Source organism: Corylus avellana, chromosome ca6, assembly GCF_901000735.1.
Source record: "Corylus avellana chromosome ca6, CavTom2PMs-1.0".
NCBI lineage: Eukaryota > Viridiplantae > Streptophyta > Magnoliopsida > Fagales > Betulaceae > Corylus > Corylus avellana.
In genome coordinates this window covers 17151506-17172748 of record NC_081546.1, presented here as the reverse complement: position 1 = coordinate 17172748, position 21243 = coordinate 17151506, and the positions used below count along the sequence as shown (strand labels likewise).

General features: G+C 35.0%; 2 protein-coding genes across 4 annotated transcripts; both read left to right on the top strand.

Moving 5' to 3' along the window:
- Positions 1 to 768: 768 nt before the first annotated feature.
- Positions 769 to 12712, top strand: LOC132183770 (uncharacterized). 3 transcript variants are annotated; one of them, XM_059597184.1, is made up of 11 exons: positions 769 to 1181; positions 3387 to 3561; positions 3661 to 3783; positions 3974 to 4094; positions 4652 to 4780; positions 4983 to 5092; positions 5215 to 5398; positions 8556 to 8756; positions 9462 to 9695; positions 9887 to 10094; positions 12322 to 12712. In XM_059597184.1, the coding sequence occupies exons 2-11, from the start codon at positions 3539 to 3541 to the stop codon at positions 12411 to 12413; spliced, it is 1425 nt and encodes a 474-aa protein (XP_059453167.1). In that variant the 5' UTR covers positions 769 to 1181; positions 3387 to 3538; the 3' UTR covers positions 12414 to 12712. The 3 variants fall into 3 exon arrangements, with proteins under 3 accessions (XP_059453167.1, XP_059453166.1, XP_059453165.1); XM_059597183.1 differs by having other exon boundaries at positions 3384 to 3561; XM_059597182.1 differs by having other exon boundaries at positions 3363 to 3561.
- A 3294-nt stretch (positions 12713 to 16006) lies between these two features.
- LOC132185903 (CLAVATA3/ESR (CLE)-related protein 12-like) lies at positions 16007 to 16655 on the top strand. The gene has a single exon (XM_059599716.1). It carries the CDS (start codon positions 16290 to 16292, stop codon positions 16596 to 16598), a length of 309 nt encoding a protein of 102 aa, XP_059455699.1. The 5' UTR covers positions 16007 to 16289; the 3' UTR covers positions 16599 to 16655.
- Positions 16656 to 21243: the final 4588 nt, after the last annotated feature.

Sequence of the window (21243 nt, the reverse complement as noted above, 5' to 3'; positions counted from 1 at the left end):
ACGTAATCCCAACACACTCCCACTTGCTTGTAATTCCAATTAGGCACATATTTGAATCCCATTCCTCTCAAGCGAGTTTTTAAAATCTCCCATGGCAAGGTCAGGTCGGCCAAAACCTTAGCCAATGGTATCTCAATTGTAATTGTATCTCATTGAGATACTATCTTCTTTATGGGATAGATACTCTTGCTTTTGTGATTACTATTTCTATGGTTCCTTAGTTCGTTGGATTATGCAACTACTCCATTGTTGTTGTGAAACAACGTAATAAGAGTTTGTTCTATCCTAATGACACTAAGAACAACCTGAGGTAGCACCATCTATTATTCTATTATCTTAGATACCCTTGACTCTATCCTAGCATCTTTCTTTTGGGAAGGTAGGAAGGTTACTAGAAGTGCAAACTTCTGTACCCATTATGCGGCACGTTGGGCCACGACTATAAATTTTTCTAGCTGCATTCCCTGTTACCCCTCTCCTTCTCTCTTGGTTCCTATCACTAGTGGGAAGGATTCTCTGGTCTCTTTATTGCTTTCTTAGTTTTGTTTGTTTGTTTTGTTGTTTGTTTATTTGTTGTTGGTTTCTATTGTACTAAAAAAAAAAAAAAAAGAAAAAAAAAAAGGAGGTTAAACTTATAATGCAAGTTTATAATTAACATAAGTCTTGGGGTCAAAAACGAAAATTATAAAACTTATTGGTTAAGTTTGTTTTTCATCTTTATAAAACCACATGTTTATGCAACGACCTCATAAAAGTTATACTCTTCCATATTCTCATAGACGAGCTGTGCAGTCAGTGTAACACTTCTCCCTTCGTTAAAAACGCACGCCCTCTTGTCTCCCTTGCCTTTCCCGTTTCTTTCTTCTCTCCTGCGTCCCCTTTCTTCTTCTTCTTCTTCTTTTCCTTTTCTTTCTTTCTTTCTCGCCTTCCTCTTTTCTTTCAGAGAGGCAGACCGAGAGAGAACAGAGAGAGAGCTAGATAGAACCGAGAATGCAGAGAGAGAGTCTGAGATCGAGAGAGAGGAAGAAACTCTGACCGTGAGTGGTGCGATTGGGAGCGGTGGTGGTTGGGTCATCATCTTCATGCAGTAGGTAGCGGCTGGGTGGCAGATTCCGGCCCTGTTCCGGCAAGCCGCGATTGGGTACCTATAACTTCTCGACGTCCAAACAGTGATTAACAAGGTAGGTGATTTGTTCCTTGATTTTCATTTTAGGGTTTTGTTTACTCTGAGTATGATGATTTAGGGGTTTCTGTTGAGGCTTTAATTTGGATGTTTTGCTGGTTTGAGTGACCGAAATTGAAGTGTTTTGGAATTGGATTGTGATGATGTTGATGTAGTAGTAATTAGTATGTTTCACAAATCTTGGGCAGATAATCATCAAAATAAGGTGAGGTATTAGCATGTTGATAAGGTTATTCCCAAAGTCACATGTGTGTCAAGATATTTGGAGTTAGGACTTGGGAATGCTGCCAAACTTGGTACTTTGCACTACAATCTACGATAACAATAATGCCTAATTAAGAAACATTAATGTACTACCCCTTTTAGAAATACCTGGATTAATTGAGCTGTCATAAATTACTAAGGTCTTGACACACGGGGAGTATCTTGACAACATCTAGTTTTGAAGTTTGACCGTGAAGGTAGGAAGCTAGGCAATTATGTGAAATAAAGGCATAGAATCACACTACACCGATCAATTATTGTCATTCATGGAGATTGATGAGTAAGTTTCCTAGAGAAAACTTGAGATAAAGGAACAAATAAGTATGTGTTGCGATACTGCATTGAGAGTAATATTGGTACATAAAAAAGCAATGATTACATAGAGAAACCTTATAATCAACAAAAGGTTAAAAGGTACTAAGTTATACTTCCTATGTACTTGGGTTGTGCCCCTCTGCGCTCTTTAATGCATCATTACTTATCAAAAAAAAAAAAAAGGTACTAAGTTATGGTATATTTAAATATCCCTTCTGTAATGGATTATAATCAACCTTATAATCCAAGATGGAAGATACATCTTGGATTTAATATGGTGTACACCTGTTGTTGATTATGAAATTGAAAGGCCAGGAAAGGGATCTCTTAAAAAAAATGATTTTAAGCAAAAATTGTGGTCTCAGACTCTCAGGTAATAAATTTAATTCTATGAGAGATTTTTGTCCTTTGAAAATCAATTTAAGAATTAAAACATAATTTAAAATACTGTGGAATGGATTAGAGATTTTTGGCTTAGGAACCATGAAGAATGGAATTGTCGATTCAATTCTATAAAAGTGAAATCTTGTTGAGATTTTTCACCAGGGAGAGCGACTAGAGTTTGAGATTGTCATGTTCGCTCAGTTATGCAATGTTAAGAACATTGGGGTGTATATGATAATCTGGAGACATTTCTTTTTATCTCTCTGCCTCTATCATGCAGAATGCTATCCCACTGGGTTGAGATGGAGTCTATGCAGAGTTTGCTAAACTTAATGATATAACTTTAATATGATGCTTGAAACCATATTAAAGTTGATATTACATCACTGGAGTCCTATGGTCAGTTATCCTACAGCTACCTCCAACAATCTTTGTTTTGGCTACTATACTGATGGCAAATAAAATTTTGGAACTGAAGCAAAATTCCATGTATTTGATTTAGATACCATGAAGCCATTATCATCAAGGTGTCATTACTGCCAACAGTTTTGACTGGGATTTTGATATTTAATTTACTCTATATTTGTTTTTGAATGGAACGAGAATGACAAGAAAATTGTCTTCAACAACTACACAAAGTAAGCGATTTTTGCTATCTACACGTATATCCTTCTCTTTTCTCTCATCTTTTTCTTTCTTAGAACCAATTGGAGACAAATTTCTAATTTCTCAGAATACACCAATAATGGTTGCCAACTTGCCAACACTGTCTGGATGACTTTATCACTCAGGAACCATGAAGAATTGATAATGCGGCTAACTATAATGTTGTGAGCATTAAATGATACTTATGAATTAGAAACTGGTAACATAAGAAAAAATGGGGTTAGAGAAGCATGAAGAATACGTTAAAATCATGGTTCTTAAGCCAAAAATCTCTAAACCTAAACCCAGGTTTTGGTTTGAGGTTTTTATTCTTATTTTTGTTCTCGTAGCTGTATAATGGTAACAATGTCATCTAATTGTAAACCAATTGACAATGGTGATGGTAACAGTTTCATCTATTTCTGTGCTCGAAAGTGTCATGCCACAAGTCCCATTTGCACATTTGTAATGCTATAGATGGGCAAATTGAAAGATTTTATGCTTTTGTGATTGTTTAATTTCCAAACAGAATGTTGACTTGTGTGTAAGTATGCATTCTCATTGCTTGCAGCATTTGTATATTGGAGAACAGCAGAAATTAGAAGGTTAAAATAAGGAAAGAAAGGAGAAGATCAAGAGGAGAGAACAGGAGGAAACCAAACAAGAAGAACAATAACAAAAACACTAGACTTGAACTACAAAAAAACCTAGAACTTCCTTCGCTGATTGACTTCAAAAGCCAAGAAAATGAGTGTCGAACCTTTCAACAGGTAATCCAGGGCCTGAATCTTAAAAAATTGCAAGAAAAGATAGTGTGATTTTTTTTTTTTAATTAATATTGAAGTTGAATTTTTATGGAATTGAAAAAGGTTGGTGAAGCTTGCAGCGAGGGCGTTCTACGATGACATAACGACAAAAGGAGATAATCAACCCAAAACGGGTCGCAGTGACAACAGAGGCATCGCCGTGGTGGTACTTGACGCACTCACCAGGTTTGCTTTCGCTTCCACAATTTTTCATAACATGTGATTCTGTTTTAGTGTATGTGATAGTTTCTAAATTGCAAGTAAATTGATTGAAAGTAAATGCAAAGATATTTATGGGAGGATGAATAAGGAAAGCAAGGAGAACCAAATGTTGAGGCTATTGTTGTTGTTGTTTTTGTTTTGATGAAATATGCAGACGACAATGGGTGAAAGAAGAAGATTTGGCCAAGGCCTTGAAATTGCACTCGAAGCAACTTCGTCGGACTCTGCGATTCTTCGAGGAAGAAAAACTAGTTACTCGAGACCATAGGAGAGAGGTCAGTGTTGACTTTTAGTGTATATGTTTTAGTTTTACATGTGTTTGTGATAGAATTACATTCCACTGGTTGAACTTGTATTGAGGAAGAGTTAAAGACATTGCAGATTTAACACTTAAATGAGCACACACACACACACACACACACTTCCAAATATATATATATGTATGTATTTATTAGTTGTCTGTAAAGATTTATTCAAGTGAAAAGTTAGATGATTAAGCAAGTTCTTACAGATGTACATGTAGCAGGTCTCCTGTGAAAAAGCCTATAGTAATGTTAATAGTTAGTGTTTATAGCCCCAATCAAAAACATTAAATGCTTTCAGCCACTCTTGTTGTAGCTTCTTCATTTTTCTGATAAAGTTCATGCATACTAGCTGTCCTAGTGGTTTGGATATAAGCTCCAAGAGTTGGCTTACAGTTATTTCATGGCGGAAACTTGTGGTTTTCATTGTTAGTTTAAGTTATGCATCTACAAGTTGGCTCAAAGCCTCGAATTAAACCTGTTGTTTAGATATATTCTTCATACATCATATGTTTTATATTTTACCACAGACAGCGAAGGGTGCAAAGATATTTAGTGCTGCCGTAGCTGCCACAGTTGATGGTCAACCGACAACAAAAGAAGGGGAGGAAAAGATTAAGCTGCACACTCACTCTTACTGTTGTCTAGATTATGCCCAGGTCTCTCCCTCTCTCTCTCTCTCTCTCTCACATTTTGATGTTCATAACTGCATGTTTATTTAGTTCATTGGACACAAAAGGCAAAATTAACATTTGTTTTTGTTTTTTAGTTTTTTTTTCTGTTCAACCTTGATTATTCAGTTAATCAGATGTTGAACGAATTCTGGCTTCTGCTAAAAGGCCTAAAACAAATGTGGTGCAGATATATGATGTGGTTCGGTACAGATTGCACCGCATGAAGAAAAAACTGAAAGATGAATTGGACAACAAAAACACAGTTCAGGAGTATATATGCCCCAACTGTGGGAAAAGGTTTCAGTAACAGCTGATTTTTCTTTTTAATGCTATTTTTTTTTTGAGTACTTAAGTCACACACACATGCACACGTCTGGATAAATTTTGTTTTCTTGAAAACTTGAGGTTCAAATTTTCAGGTACACTGCGTTGGATGCATTGCGGTTGGTATCTATGGATGATGAATATTTTCACTGTGAAAGTTGTAATGGGGAACTGGTGGCTGAGAGCGACAAGTTAGCTTCTCAAGAAGGAGGAGATGGAGATGACAATGCAAGGAGGCGAAGGCGTGAAAAGTTAAAGGACATGCTTCAAAAGATGGAGGTTTACTTTTATCTAACTATTATATATATGAATGATGTTGGTACTTTTCTCGTCTTGAATGTTATTTGTGAATATGTAGTAATATAAAAGTTATAATCTTTTTGTTAAAATTGGTTCTACTTTGTAATAGTTAATATTGTTATCCAACTTATCAAAAAAAAGAAGTAAGTATTGTTTTCCAATTCTACACTCTTAATTTAATCAATTAATTATAATTAAAAGTATATTAATCAATTAACTATAGCTCTTACAGGACAATATTTATATGATATTATGCTTGTGTGGATTTAATTACATGGTACTCACGCTTCAACTTTGGCTTTGATGGTAAAGTCGGGGGTAGCTGGGGTAGGATTTAGGTTAAAATGTTACTAATTGAAAAGAATAAAGAATAAAGTAGGAAAGAAGAAAAGAAACATTTAGGGTATTTGGCTCTTTTGTATACTTTTCATGTACGAGGGCTTTGCCCTTTTCTTTCAATAAAATTATTATTATTCATTAAAAAAAAAGAAGTAGAAAAGAAACAAACAGGTTCATACAAGTAAATATAGAGAAATTCCTGAAGAGAGGCTCTATTAGTAACAAGTAAATTCCTTGTATGTAAAGTCTCGATATTTTTTTTTTTGGGGAATAAAATCCAATCGCAAGGTCTGAGATGACCCAAAAAGCACTTGTTCATGAGTTCTATTTTTAGTGACCTCATGGTTTTCTATATCTGAACCCAATTTCGATTGTAATTTGATAGTGTTAGAAGATTAATCTAGATTTAATAGGTGTTTGAACCAGGTGAGGTCTAGCTAATTTCTTGTAATTCTGTGGGTCTTGCTCTCCGGTTCTCCAAAATGGAACTGTGTAAGTAGGACAATGGTGACTATGAGGACATGATAATTTGTATTAATCAATTCAAAGCACTCCCAGAATCTCCATTTACTTTTTCTTGCACACATGTTGGAAGTCATATGTCACACATTAATGTGATGAATGTAGAATACAGAGCACATGGTTACCAACTTGATTTTTTATTTATTAGTAAATTCAATTTTATTAGAAGGCGCAAAATGGGTGCAACCCAAGTACATTGGGAGTTTCCAAGGACACTCAATTAGGGAGGAGGAAGAACACAAATCTAGAAATTCTAAAAAATTAGAGAAGTGAGAACTGTAGAGAGCAACCATCCACATATAAAGTGTTTTGAATATCAAAGCTTTTAACTTTGCCATCGTTGTCCCACAACCTTCAAAATTTATGGCATTGCGTTCTCTCCAAATGTACCATATCAAACAAAGAGGGACCGACCTTTGGACATTATGCAACCTTGACTACCAAACTAGCCCCTCCACCTAGCCAACAACTTCACTACCCGTTGTGGCATGACCCACTCTACCCCAAAAGATTGAACATCGATACCCAGAAAACTCTAGCTACGTCGCAATGGAGCAAAAGATGGTTGATGGATTCCTTGCTCTTCTTGCACATGTAACACTAGTCCATCACAATCACATGCCTCTTCCTCAGGTTATCTAAGGTTAAGATCTTTCTTAGTATGGCTGTCCAAACAAAGAAAGTCACTCTTGGAGGGGCCTTGTTTCTCCTAATGCTCTTCCAAGGGAATTAGAGCCCATGAGAGGACAAAGCAAACGATAAAAGGATCAACCTCAAACGTCCACCTTTTGGAAGTGGTCCAACATATTCTATCCCCACCTAGAAATTTTATTCTAGGTTTTCAAACACTCATCTCACTGTCCCTTTGTGTGTTAGTGTGTTTGCATATGTGCATTGGCCTTCAACATGATCTTATGTGTTAATTGCTATTGGCTATTGTTGTGACACCCCTGAAAATTAGTCTCACATTGGGAAGATGAATTGCCTACATTGAGTGAGTCAATTCTAAAGATGCTAATGGGTGTTAAGTTCCACATTGGTTCCTTATTAGAAGAGATTGCGCTTTATAAGTGATTCTAAGAAGCTCAAAATGTAACTCTAGTTCTTTTGGAATAATAGCACATATATAACTAGCATTTTCCCTGAGTCGTTAGAAATGGTATTAGAGCTAGGTTAGTAATACTGTGTGGTGTTGAGTCATTGTATGACATGGGCCCTCACACCCCATGTGGAGGAGATTTTGATACCCCTGAAGTTAGTCCTATGTTAGGAAGATGACTTGCCCACATTGAGTTGGTGGATTATAAAGATATTCATGGGTGTTAAGTCTTACATTGTGATAGGAATCGTAGTCAATATGGGAAGTGTGGGCAGCAGCTGATTTGCATTCTCATCTTTATCTTTATCTTATTATTTTTTGTTTAGTATATCCTATCCAGTAGTTGGGTAGTGTAATCATTGTTATCAAGTAGTAGTATCGTTATCAAGATGTAATGTTGTGCATTAGGTTTCTATTAGTTTTCCTATAAGATGAAGGGTGATGGCAAGGAGAGAGTCATTGAGAAATATTGTTTAAGCACCTTGTGTGTATGGTGATTCCTACCTTAAGTGGAACATTTATCTATCATAATTCCCTTTCCTATCTCTACGTTCATTCCCAAACATCATTCATTCCATTAGTATCCTATCACATTGGTTCTATATTAGGTGAGACTGAGCTCTATAAGTAATTTTAGGGAACTCCAAATGTAACTTGATTAGTCCTTTTGTGGGTTGCGCCTCTCTGCGCTTTTTATATCATTATTACTTAAAAAAAAAAAGTCATTTTGGAGTAATAGCTAGACGTGCTAAAACTTTCTTTGAGTATCTAAAGATGCTCATGAGTGTTAAGTCTCACATGGGTTCCTTATTGACTAGCGCTTTTTTTGGGTTGTTACTATTGTACTTATGCTTACTACGTATGTGAGTCCTTTATGGGTTGGCTGTCTTTTCTTTTTTGATAAGTAAAACAAATTTATTAGAAGTGCATGGGACACAACTTAAGTACACATAAAGTATACAAGAGAAAACACCTAACAAGATCATCAACAAATTTATGGGTTAGCTGTCTTTCAACTTGTTTATTATCATGATTTTTTTTTTTTAGCCTGCCTTCATTTTAGTGGGGTCAAAGGTAGTCTTCAACTTGCTACATGCAAATGTTGCTGGGTATGGTACTTCTCATGTATAATACATTGTCATTCATTACTGAGTTGATAAAATGGAATGAGGGCAGGTACAACTTAAGCCTTTAATAGATCAACTCAGTAGAGTAAAAGACTTGCCTGTTCCCGAATTTGGTACTCTTCAAGCATGGGAAGTTCGAGCAAGTGCTGCTGGTCGTGCAGCAAATGGTGATTCCAGTAACGATCCTTCCAGATCTTCTCATGGGCTGGGGTATGGTGGAACAACGTTGCCTTTTGTTGGAGACACCAAGGTAGACCTTATTCTCATCTCTTTTTCATTCCTTGTGCATGAGCTTTGTGGTTTTTATTGGAGCAATAAAATCTTCTTTGTTTCTTGATGTTATATGGTGTTGATATTAAACTTTAAGCATGTTATAATTATCTTTGGTTAACATCCCAAGATATTTAATTAGTTTTATAAATTGCTTGGTGTATGCTAATCATGATTTCTGACCTCACTCTGTCCACGTAAAAGGGTTGTGATTCTGATAGCGTGAACAAAAGATTGGCAATAGACCTAAATATATGTCTTCATCATCAAGAATCAGGAGCCATGATATCTGATATAGGTTGTTTGATTTACTTGAATGCTCCCCATAATCTGTATTGTCAAAAATATTTTGGGAAGGAATTCTTGACTAAATTATGGTGAATCTCTAGTAACTACGAAGTTGTAATCCAGACAATTTTGGTTTGGGGCCAACAAACTGTCTGGGTTCTTAATTCCTTGAGATGAATGAGATTTTACTTCTTACATTACCAGATATTTGAAATTATTACTAGCATTGTAACATGTAAACTCCACAAGTATTCTTCAGAAGTGTTTTTCCAACACTGAAATATACTCCAAAAGTACATTATTATCATTTGTTGGGTCTGCAACCCCTTAGTTTCATACTTTGATGTTTGAACATCTCTATCGTCAAATTGGATGGTTAATGATTGGGTTTTGACAGGTTGAAGTTGACTTTTCTGGGGCTGAAGGCAAGGGAGAGAATATTAAATCTGAAAATGAGAGTTCATCTCTGAAAGTTTTGCCACCATGGATGATCAAGGAAGGAATGAACCTTACGAAGGAACAACGGGGAGAGGTCAAGCAGGAGTCGAGGATGGATGACAGTTCACCAGCTGTAGAATTTTCAGATGACAAAAAGTCAACAGTTGAGAATGACGATAAGAAGAATATACAGGTTTGTGCAATAAGAAAATAAGAGATAAGCCGAGATTTTCTGATCTTGGTCAGCATCATTTAGGGTTTTTTTCTTATGTCCCCCACTTTTTGTCTTTGTTTATGTCAAAAAGGGTTTTTGTTCTCGCTCCTGCTCTCTTTTTTTTTTTTCCTCCCCCTATATTACTTAATTTATACTTGATTAATTTGAAGGATGAGTATGTCAAAGCTTATTATGCTGCTTTAATCAAGAAACAACAAGAACTAGATGAAGCTGCCAAGAAGCAAGATGAATTATCAAACACGCATGCCTTAAATGGCATCTCTGGAATGACTTCTAATCGCCAAGTTGGAATGAAGTCGAAACGTGATGAGGACGATGGAGATGATGATGTGGAATGGGAAGAGGCTCCAGTTGCAGGTAAGTATCAATCGTTTCGTCCATGCTTAAAGTTCAAGGGTTTTATTTTTGGGTTTTTTCATAACCTCTTCAATAGTTAGATAAAATCTAAGCTAACAAATAATTAAGATAACATATGGTTCTTAGTTTTTGATTGGTAATTATTAAGTTTCCATGTGAGGCATTAGCAATATTGGTGGGCTTTATGTGTTGGTTAATATGATACTTGGGAGGATGTATTTTAAACTTGCCTTATAACATTTATGGGAATGGTTTGTGGCCTTATGTGTCCTTGTTATAAAATTCTATACTAGGAAATCATAAACATAAAGAGAATAAGAGATTGGATACTTTACCAGAACTTGTGATATGAGAATAGCCAGTTATTGTAATAGGTTCATAATCTTTGTTTTTATTGATAAGTAAAGAGGTTCATAATCTTTGTTTTTATTGATAAGTAAAGAGGTTCATAATCTAACTAATTTTATTGGAGGAAATGTTTGGATTAACTCAAGGGAAACTGGAGGAAGATAAATAGTAGACTTTATACAATCTTGTAGAGTAAAATAGCGGAGGACATTAGAGATTATGTGATCTAAATGGTCATGAAGGGTAAGATAATGGATTGCACTAAAGGATACATGTGGATTATGGATGTGAAAGAAGAGTTTGGCATGAGATTTAATCTTGGAACCGTTGATGACATTTGATCTTAATAGTAGACATGTTTCAAAGAGGAATTAAAAAAATGCTTTTGAAATAATTCAAACACTATCTGTAATGAAGTTTTGCTAACAAGGTAAGGCTAAATTTTAATGTTGATCTTCATCGTAACTTAGGCATGAAGGATGAGTGAAATAGCTATGCCCACTTTCCAGGATGAGGGAAAGTTAAAATCTTGCCCAAATTTTATAAATATTTCATGTTTAAGGTGAGTGAGTTTAGTTAACAAGAATCCATCCAAAAAAAAAAAAGAGAGAAGGAATTTAGTGAACAAGAATGATATCTACCCTATATGTGATTGCTCTAAATGAACAATAATGATATCTACCCTATATGTGAAAACCTTTGGAAGACTTAACTCTAAATGAACAATATCTACCCTATATGTGATTGCTCTTCTCCCTCTCTGTTTCCCTTTTGGTGGGTTGATCATCCACAAGGAGGAAACTGAGAGGACATTGTTCAATCTTGTTATTAAGTCTGAATACGTATTCAGGAAAAGGAAAAGTTTTATGAGCCAGCTAGGTAGTTCCAACCGTATTTCATAGTCAGAAATGTGTAGCAATCCATAACAATTTCCCAAATGATTCCAGATGAAACTTAATTGTAGCTGAAGTGTTCTGAGAGATTGGTGGAAAGAAAGATGATCATGAATAGATTCTTTAGAAGGCATATGTGGCCCAAATTGAGGAGACTTTTGAAATTGTTTATGTGGGAAAGGGATGTCGCACAGTCCTTATGTGAAGGGAAAAATTACTTATCTTAATTAAGAAAGGGCTAGTTTTCAGTATATATGTTGGCATAACACCTCAACATTGCATCTTATGAAGATGTTTAGGAGATATACTTCAATCTAATGCTTTATATCTACTCATCTGCACAATTACCTGCAAAAAGCATTTCCTTGATAAAAAATCACGGTGAAATAAGAAAAACTAAAAGAAAAGAAAAGAAAGAAAAAAACTGAGTGTAAATTACATTGGTTGGACTGAATAATAGCTCCTTATATGAGCTTTTTGCTGAAAATCTAGGGCTGTGCAAAATAACCCCCTACCACTTGACGGCCGAGTACCTACCGACACCGCTTAACCGATGGCCGGTAGGCGTTAGACTTTTTCTATTTCCGGCAAACTCGGTTCAGTAGGCGGAATAACATTTTCTAACTGAACCGACTGACTTTACCGACCAACTTTTTTAGTTCTTTGCTTACCGACATTACCGACTGTCACCATAATCATGTCAGTAATGGAAAATAAAGTTGGCGGAATAAGTCAGTGAAAATTCCGACTTTACCGACCATGGTGGTGCAAAATGCGAAAATCCCATTTTTGTAACCGAATTACCCGACTCTCAGCCCTGACCATCATTGAGGAAAACTTATTTATGGGAGTTCATTTGTATGATGGGCGTTCATGAAACTTGATGTCTTCTGTTAGATTTTCTTTTGATGAATGTATTGATTGTCCAGTTATGGATTGCATAGTTTGGTGGTCGTTAACTCTGCGTTTCTCTTACATTATTACAGGCAATGCAAATGAAAATTACAAAGTTGACTTGAATGTCCAAGTTGATGCTTCAGGAGAAGATGAGGATGATATAGACTGGGAGGAAGGTTGAAGAGCATAGCTTTTCTTCCCTAATAGATTAGATGGATTGTCATTACCTCATTTCACGTGTACTCATCCAGGAATTGTAGGTGTGATGAGCTCAAAAATGTTTCTTTTAACCTACATGTTTTCCAGTGTTGCCGTCTTTTACCCTGGATTCTGAAATACAATGTTTTCTAGGTCTTGGTTTTTGGTTGCAATGCCTGGATTCATGCTCTGATTTATTGAGACTCTGATGAGCACCAAAAAATGCACAGCATTGTACCACTCGACACGACAGATGAATAAAAATACTAACATTTTTGTTTTGGTTTTGTTGGCAATGATTTCTCTTACCCCTGTTTTTGTACCTAACTTGTTTTTCTACCCACATTTGTATAAAAAAATACTCACGTTTGTAACAATGCCATATGAAAGCTTTGTTATATTGCCACGTGTAATGTGCAGTCACTGAATCTGATGGGGAGAGGGGGGTGGGCGTTGAAGTTGAAGTTGCATTGTTGGGTGGTTGACTTTCTGAGCTCTAAAGTTGGTGATCATCGTTTTCCTTTTCGTGGGGATGGCCAACCACTCCATTGAAATTTTGGTTTCAGGAAATAGGATTTGTGAGAAGCAGGATGGCTTGCAAATGGCGGGCCATCTCAGCTTTCCACGTGGCCATTTCTGGCTTATATAAATGCCATGGTCTTCCCGACAAAACCCTCTCATTTTGCAAAAGTCGTTCAAAGCCCCTTTCCACTTCCGAAAGACATGCACAGAGAGAAAGAGAGAGAGAGAGAGATGAATTTTGGTTCAAGCTTCCTAAGGACTTGGGAGCTTGTGAAAGCACACGCAACGATGATGGATCTTTGTTTTTAAGGGTTTCTTTCGTGTGTGAGATCTTAATAAAAAAATGGCAAAGTCATTCTGGTTGCCCGTTACAATGTATTTTCGAGAGAGATTAGGATTTACAGCAAAGTTTTACATGAGACCTATCTGCTATCTGCTCGAGGAGTTGGTTGGGGTTAATAATTTTAGTGATAATTAGCATAGTTTGAGGTATACATGAAACTACATTCCAAAGTATAGCATTATTAATCTCTGAACAGAAAAAATGAAGAAACAAATAAAAACATTGTAAGTTGTAATTATCTTTTAGGGTTAGGAGAAAAAAAAAAGACAATGATCCGTTACGATTTTTCTCAAGAGAAATTGTTGAGTGGATTAATAATTGTTAAGCATATAATATTTCATTTGAGGAGGAGGAGAGTTTGTATTCAAATCCTCATGTAGACCAAAACAAGCCAAAAAAATATTAATAAATTGAAAATAATAATAATAAGAGAAAAAGAGAGAAAAGAAGAGTGTAATTGAAGGGAGTGTTTAGTCCCGTGCATACTTAGCGTGTTCCAACATACTTTATAGGCTCGTGGATTCACATTCTATATAATTTATTACACATAAAGGAGGGGTATTGTTCCAATGAATATATATGGTCAAACCCATCTCTATTTCCTAATATATTTGAAGGTCGACCAAAACAAAAATGCTTTCTTTCTTGATGCATAAGATTTTTTTTTTTTTTTTTAAATAAATAAATAAATAAATTCCCGTTGCATATATAGTGTGTACTTAAAGTTAGATCAAGTATATCCTGCCAACTGTGTTTTTTTTTTTTTTTTTTTGAGGATATATCCTGCCAAGTGCCAACTGTTACATGTGGCGTATGTATGGATGAAACATTAATTTTCACTGAAAATAAAAATAAAAATATATATAATGTAGCCTATCTCGCTTGGGTGTAACAATTGAAAAGTTAGCTTGCATGAATCCCTGCAAGATTTGCTCAGTATAGTTTTTGTTATTTATTTTTTATACTTAAAAAAAAAAAAAAAATCACTACAAAAAGATTGCCTAAGAATCTGTATTCTAAAAGTTTGAAAAAAATTAAATTAAATCTTGCAAATTGTTAAACATTCGAAAAATTAAATCATTGGTACGAGTTCGCATGCATACAATTCATTTACTTCTAGGGTTAAAGATATTAGGGAAAATTATCTTTTACTCTCATGAACTACAACGCTTTGGCACTTTCTCTCATGAATTGTCAACTGTACTATTTTTCCCCCATGAACTACCATTTTGTACTCAAAACCCCATTCCGTCATTCAAAGCCGTTAACTTAGACGGTTAAAGTCATAATGCGTTGTAGTTCATGAGGGCAGAGTGACGGATTGATCGTCTGAATTAATAGCTTTGACTGACGGAAGGGGGTTTTATGCATAAAATGATAGTTTATGGGGGCAAAGTAGTACAGTTGGCAGTTCATGAGGGGAAAGTGCCAATGCATTATAGTTCATGGAGGCAAAATGTAGTTTTCCCAAGATATTAATAAGTTTAGTTATGATCGTTGAAACATCTTGGAAAAAATCTATGCACTCTTTTCAAATTATCTTCCAATTGACTATGTTTTTATAAACTTTTAATTGCAACAATATTTCCTCCAAACTATAAAAAATTGTCAATGTCCCTCAATAATGAAAATACCCTTAATAAAATAAAAATATTAAAAAAAATTATTTTTTTAAATAAAAAATAAAAAATAAAAAACTAGGTTGTGGAAATTATTATTATTATTATTATTTGTTTTTTCTTAAAGATTTTTTTTTTCTCCAAATATATTAGCTTGTCTTATTGAAAAAAATTTAAGATCATTTTTGTTGGCATTAGGGGGAACATTGTCAATTTTTTGGTAGTTTAGGGGAGACATTGTCTCAATTGAAAGTTTGAGAGACATTATCAATTAGGTGATAGTTTGAGGGGGTGGATTTTTTTCCAAATATTTTCTTGTTGTTTCAACTATGAGAGGTCTTCTAGAAGATCTTATTTCAAATGGAGAAAGCTTTTGGAATCAAATCATAGAACATGGTTGGATTATAAGATTGGGGTTTTATTAGAGAAGAAAAATAAAAAATAAAAAAAGAGAAAAAGAGAAAAAAAAAATATATAGAGTAAGAAATAGTTTATAGGGAAAACGTACACACTCACTTCAAACTATCATTAGGATTGTTAATGTCTTCAAACTAAATATTGCGTCAATATCCCCTCCAAATTACCAAAAATTGTCAATGTACCCCATGACAAAAATAACCTTAATAAAAAAAAAAAAAATGGTGACCAATAGTAGCTCTTCACTTTTTTTTTTTTTGTTCTTTTTTTTTTTATTTTATTTTTATTTCAAATTGATAAAGGCATTTTTCTCTTTTTGTGAGACAAAAATGAGACATTGACAATTTTTTGTAATTTGAGAAACTATGCAATCTTTAGCTTGAGAGAGACATTAATAATCGGGTGGTAATTTGAAGGGCATGTATACTTTTTCCTAGTTCCTAATGAACATTTTCTATTAATTTTTTTTTTTTTTAATAAATAAGTTGATTTTGCTCTCATTTGCTACTTACCCTTTAGAATTAAGGTATTGAGTGACCTTGACATATCTAATATATTTTTAATCATCACAATATATAATTCAAGGTTTGACAATCTGCTTTTAATGTCCCTCTCTTCCTTGAACGCAAAGGAAGCTTCATTGGAAGATGAAAATGCTCCACATTTCTGCCCCCCTCTCCGCATCTGCTGCACCTTATAATAAATCTCTCTCTCTCTCTCTCTCTCTAAGATAGACATATAGTAATAATCATCAAGCATCCAAAATTTAGCAGTCTCATGGAAGCAATCACTCTCCCATGTCAACCTTGTGCAATATTTCATATGCTACCCTAGCATCTTCAAGCTGTCAACCCTTCCAAAACCCTCTTTCCTCTCTAAAATCCCACCTTTTTTTCTTCTTTTCATTTCATCACCTCAATCTCCATGCTCTCCCTTCTCTTCCCTTTTCTCCCCCACCATGGCTTCAAGGCTTTTTCATTTGTTTAGCACCATTCTTTGGCTCTCTCTTTTCTTGTTATTCTTTCATGGGTGGTTCAACACCAGCATCCACAGCAACCACACATCTCTCTCTCATCACCATCACAGTACTTTGAGCAGCAGGAAAGCATTGAGTAGCAAAATCGACTTCACCGCCTTCCTCCGCCACCGGCATCAGCGGCCTCACCGCCCTAGTCAAGCCCCCGTGCAGCCCGGAGCTGAGATCGACCCGCGTTATGGTGCTGAAAAGCGCCTTGTCCCAACTGGTCCAAACCCATTGCACCATTGAGGTTTTGATCTTGATCTTGTTGTTGTAATCTTCTTAATTTATTCTTCCAAAAAAGAAAAAAAAAAAAGAAAAAAGAAAAAAGAAAAAAGAAAATCTACTAAGAATTCTGAAATTACCTGTATCATTGTATAAGATTTCATACCTCTTTAGAAACCCTACTTCATCTCCATTCTTACTCCATTTAAATGGATTTTTAAAAATGTATGTTCGAGTACTGCATATATATATGTTTATTAATGATCTGTAATTTATTTTCTGATTCCAATTAATTAAACATATCATATCAAATAAATAAATAAAAATGTTTAGTTTTCCTATATATTTATTGAATTATAATTCAACTTATTATATAAGAAATTAATTAATTGAATTTGATCATGCAAATAGTTTTCCCAAGTTGAATTTGTTGTGGTGTGAAAGAAAGTAGAGTGGATGTGACGGCACGGCTCTTCATGGGAAGTGAATTATTATAGAAAGTGGTTGACTTTTATGAATAAATAAATAAATTTATTTATATACACATTCTCTACATTACATAGGATCCTCAAGTGTAATGTTTTTCTCCTTCATGGCGGTCGGGCATTCAAATTTCAACAAAGAGTTGGTAATTAATTAGTTGATATGGAGAAGTTTAAACTAGTTGGGTTACTCTCCATGGACTTTGGGTTGATTTTAGCCAATCCAATGCTGCCACGTGTAGACAGCTCATTTGTCGAATCATGCTGACGATGACCACATGTTTGATTTGTGGGATATGATCATGAGGGACTTTGATTAATTAATGGTGCTGTATGTATTGTGTGAAACTGTTACAAAGCTTTTTATGGTGGTCGACTTTGACTAATGAGAATTGTTTGTTAGTGGCCACACCACTTGGCCGGAGATTCTCTTCTTTAGGCCATCACCGTGGGGATCATGCGGGCTATGTTTAGCAATGGAGTCAACTTAGAAAGTAGATTAGTATTGTATCAGATTTGATTGATGTGAAAGAAAAAAGTAAGAATGTTTTGTATAAAAAGTAAAAAATTTTGTTTTGTAGTGATTTTTTTATTTGAATGGTAATAAAAATGATTGATTTGATGTAAAAAGTAAAAATGTTAGGGTTGATTTTGAGAGAAAAAGTATAATATTTTTTTTTGGGTTTTGGGTCATGGGTCCTCTTTCCGGTCCGGCCTCTTGCCAAACATAACCACTAGGATTACAAGTTTGTTTGGAGAGAGAGAGAGATGATAGCGGTAATATGATGTGACACCCTATCCCCTATAGAATTGGTTTCATGATTGCCCATATTGATTGAATGGATTATAGATCTACTTATAAATGCTAAGTTTAACATTAGTTTCTGGTTATATAAATTACTACAAGTCCATCAGAGGCTCACTAATGCAGCAATGCTCAATAAAATTGTTACCCTCGGGCCCATGTGTGGATCTCTTTAGAAAGATCATCGATCCATGGAACTCCGACCGACGGATAACCCTATGAGAGGTGGGTTGACTAACAGACCTTCAACTGACGGTCGGTCCTCCAATTGATTTATGAATCGACGATCCCTTGACCGTCAGAGGTGGCCGAACCACCATCAATGGCCATGAGGGTGGTTCAGCCATCCCATATATGGTCAGAGGGGAAGATTGAACAATCTCCTATTTTTTTGGTTTTTCTTTTTTAATTTAATTTAATTTCTATATATATATATATATATATTTGCTAGTTATTGAGAGAATATTAACAATGTTTAGGTAGTTTAAGGGATACATTATCGCAATTTAAAGTTTGTATGAGATATTGTCGATTCAATGGTAGTTTGAAGAGAGTATGTGGCATTTTCCTCTTTTTTTTTGGTCATTTTGGGATGGTTGGCTACTCCTTTTGCCAAATGGACATTCCACAAATAAGGGTTTTTTTTTTTTTTTTTTTTTAATTATAAAGATAATTTTGTCTTATAAAAAATTTTATGGTCACTTTTGTCTTTTTGTTAGCCTTGGAGGGACATTGTCGCAATCAAAAGTTTCAAAAAAAATACTGTTAATCTTTTTTTTTTTTTTTTGAAATGAGATTCCAAATTTCATTACTCAATAAAAGCTTGCTCCGCAAGTATAACATCTGTTATACATTTTGGATAAGAATCCCTCCACATTTGATCCTCACCTATAGTTGTTGCCAACTTTGCAAGGCGGTACGTAGGCTGCTTCATTTGCAGTTCTTTTAACATGTTGAATTTTCCAGCTCTGCATATTGTGAAGAAGAATTTGCACTTCATTAACCATAGCTCCATAACTGTTCCAGCATGTCTCGGTATTGCTCAATGCATTCACAATCTCTAGGGAGTCGCCCTCCAATATAACCTTCTGTAGGCCTAGCTGGCAAGACAACTCCACAATCATCCATGCAGCAACTGCTTTAGTTGTAGCAGGATCCAAAATATAGGGTCTGGCTATGCATTTCGTTACTACCACTTGACCTGTATGATTTCGGGCAATGATGCCCACTCTCATCCTCTTCCACGTTTTGTCTATTGCAACATCCCAATTGAGTGTAATACACCCCACATGTGGTTTACTCCAAGCCATTACCACATTGTCACTAAGAATAGGATCCCATCCTTTCAAGCTTTGTTCAGCTTTATTGAATGCCTCTAGTTGATCTGTTGCCAGTTGAAGCACTCTTCAAGGCGGGATCAAGTCTTCTCCAAAAACCACCTTGTTCCTCCTGAGCCAAAGTTGTCGCGCAACACATGCTACCAGCTCAACATCCGATTCCTCCAGCTTTTCTACAACGCTCATAAAATTAGATTTGTCGCTAGTACACTTCTGAATTTTTTTGTTGCATGCCAACCAGACGTCCCTCGCTGCAGGGCAACTCCATAGGACATGGCCAGGAGTTTCGGTTTCAAGCTCACAGACCACATAGAGAGGGTTTGCATTAATTTAACGTTTGTACAGATTCTCCTTGGTGGGAAGGATATTGTTACATACCTTCCACGGAAACGATTTCACCACCCTCGGTCCTCTGATGCACCAGATCCTCTTCCACATCGTGGTCAGAATTTGGGGTTTTGAGCTGGCCCCTAGTTCCATGGTTGTTTGCTCTTTCGTCAAATGATGGACATTTTGACCGAAATATTATTAATTGAGTAATAGTTTAAAGAGAATTTGTGAATTTTTTATAAGAAATATTGTGCCAGACTATGCTGGTTAGTGAAGAAAAACAGCATGCATAATAGTGCCATTTGTTATTATCGTTTTGTCATGTACATCATTACATAATTTACATGTCTTGCATTATTAAGATGTCGCACCGATTTATTGTTGTCTTTTTGCCTATCAATTATTATGATGAAAATAGGGTGGTCTTTTTTTTTTTTTTTTTTTTTTTTGACTCTGACATTAATCTCGCTTACATCTGTACTGAGTTGGCATGCTTCATCTATTATTAGTATTTTTTTTTTCTTTTTTCCTTTTACTTGATGATGCATAAAGCATGCTAACCCAGCAAAAATCTACACAAACAAAGAAGCATTTCTCAAATAAAAAAGCAATATTTCTCTATGGATTTTACTAGTCGAATGATGTTTTGTGCTACATAGATATTTGATAATATCCTCGTCAAAGGCACACTTCGATAAAAAGATGTGGAAGTTGCTTTTTCGGGGGCATGATACAATAGAGGGATAACAAAATGAAAAATAACCCAAACTAGGATTGAATTATATAATTTTATTTAATTCATTTCATTAGAAAATATATATGTATCCTTAAATGTTTAAAACTATAGACAACTGAAAGAGGGTGCATGTCACCAATTTTGGGAAGCACTGAACAGTTACAAACAGGTGAATAAGTAAGTCATTTACAAGTTTAATTAATTTTTTTTAAAGATAAACTTCCCTTTCCTCTCTTGATGTTTAGGCGCTTTTATAATTATATTTTTAAAGTTAAAAAATTTATAATGTTGGGTTCTCATGTTTTAATCCATTTTAATTACACCCATACTTTATTTTTTTTTTTTTACATGTCCACACAAGGGAAGGGAAGGAGGGAATTCAAACTAGTGACCTCCGTTTTATGGGGCGTGATCCACTGCCGATTGAGCTACCCCTTGGGGACATACCCCTTGAGGACATTACACCCATACAGATAAGATTAAAGGTTAAATCAAACAGTAAATAGATGAAATATCTGCTATACCCCTGTAAAACTTATATAAATACAAAATTATTTTAATTAAATAATTAACTTTTTTATAAAAAAAAATAGGGAACCCACAACTGGCCATGGGTCACTATAGGCCCATGGTTGTGACCCAAGGCAACATTGCAATTTATTTGTTTTGTTTTGTTTTGTTTTTTTTTTTTTAAAAAAAGAAAAAGGTATTTTAGGTATTTTAACATCTTTTGTTTAGATGTTACAGGAAATCTTAACGGAATAGTGACATTGCAAAATTCTAAAGTATGGGAACCTGATATTGCAAAATTTTAAACTTTAAGGGTATAATTACAAATGCACCTAAACAATGAGGAGCTAAATAAAGTTTTTTTTTTTTGGCCAAATATATAACTCTACATTCTAACGCTAGCTTCTTCTTCTTTTCTTTTTTAGAAACCAACTCTAGATTCTTAAAAAAAAGAAAAAAAAAAGTAAGA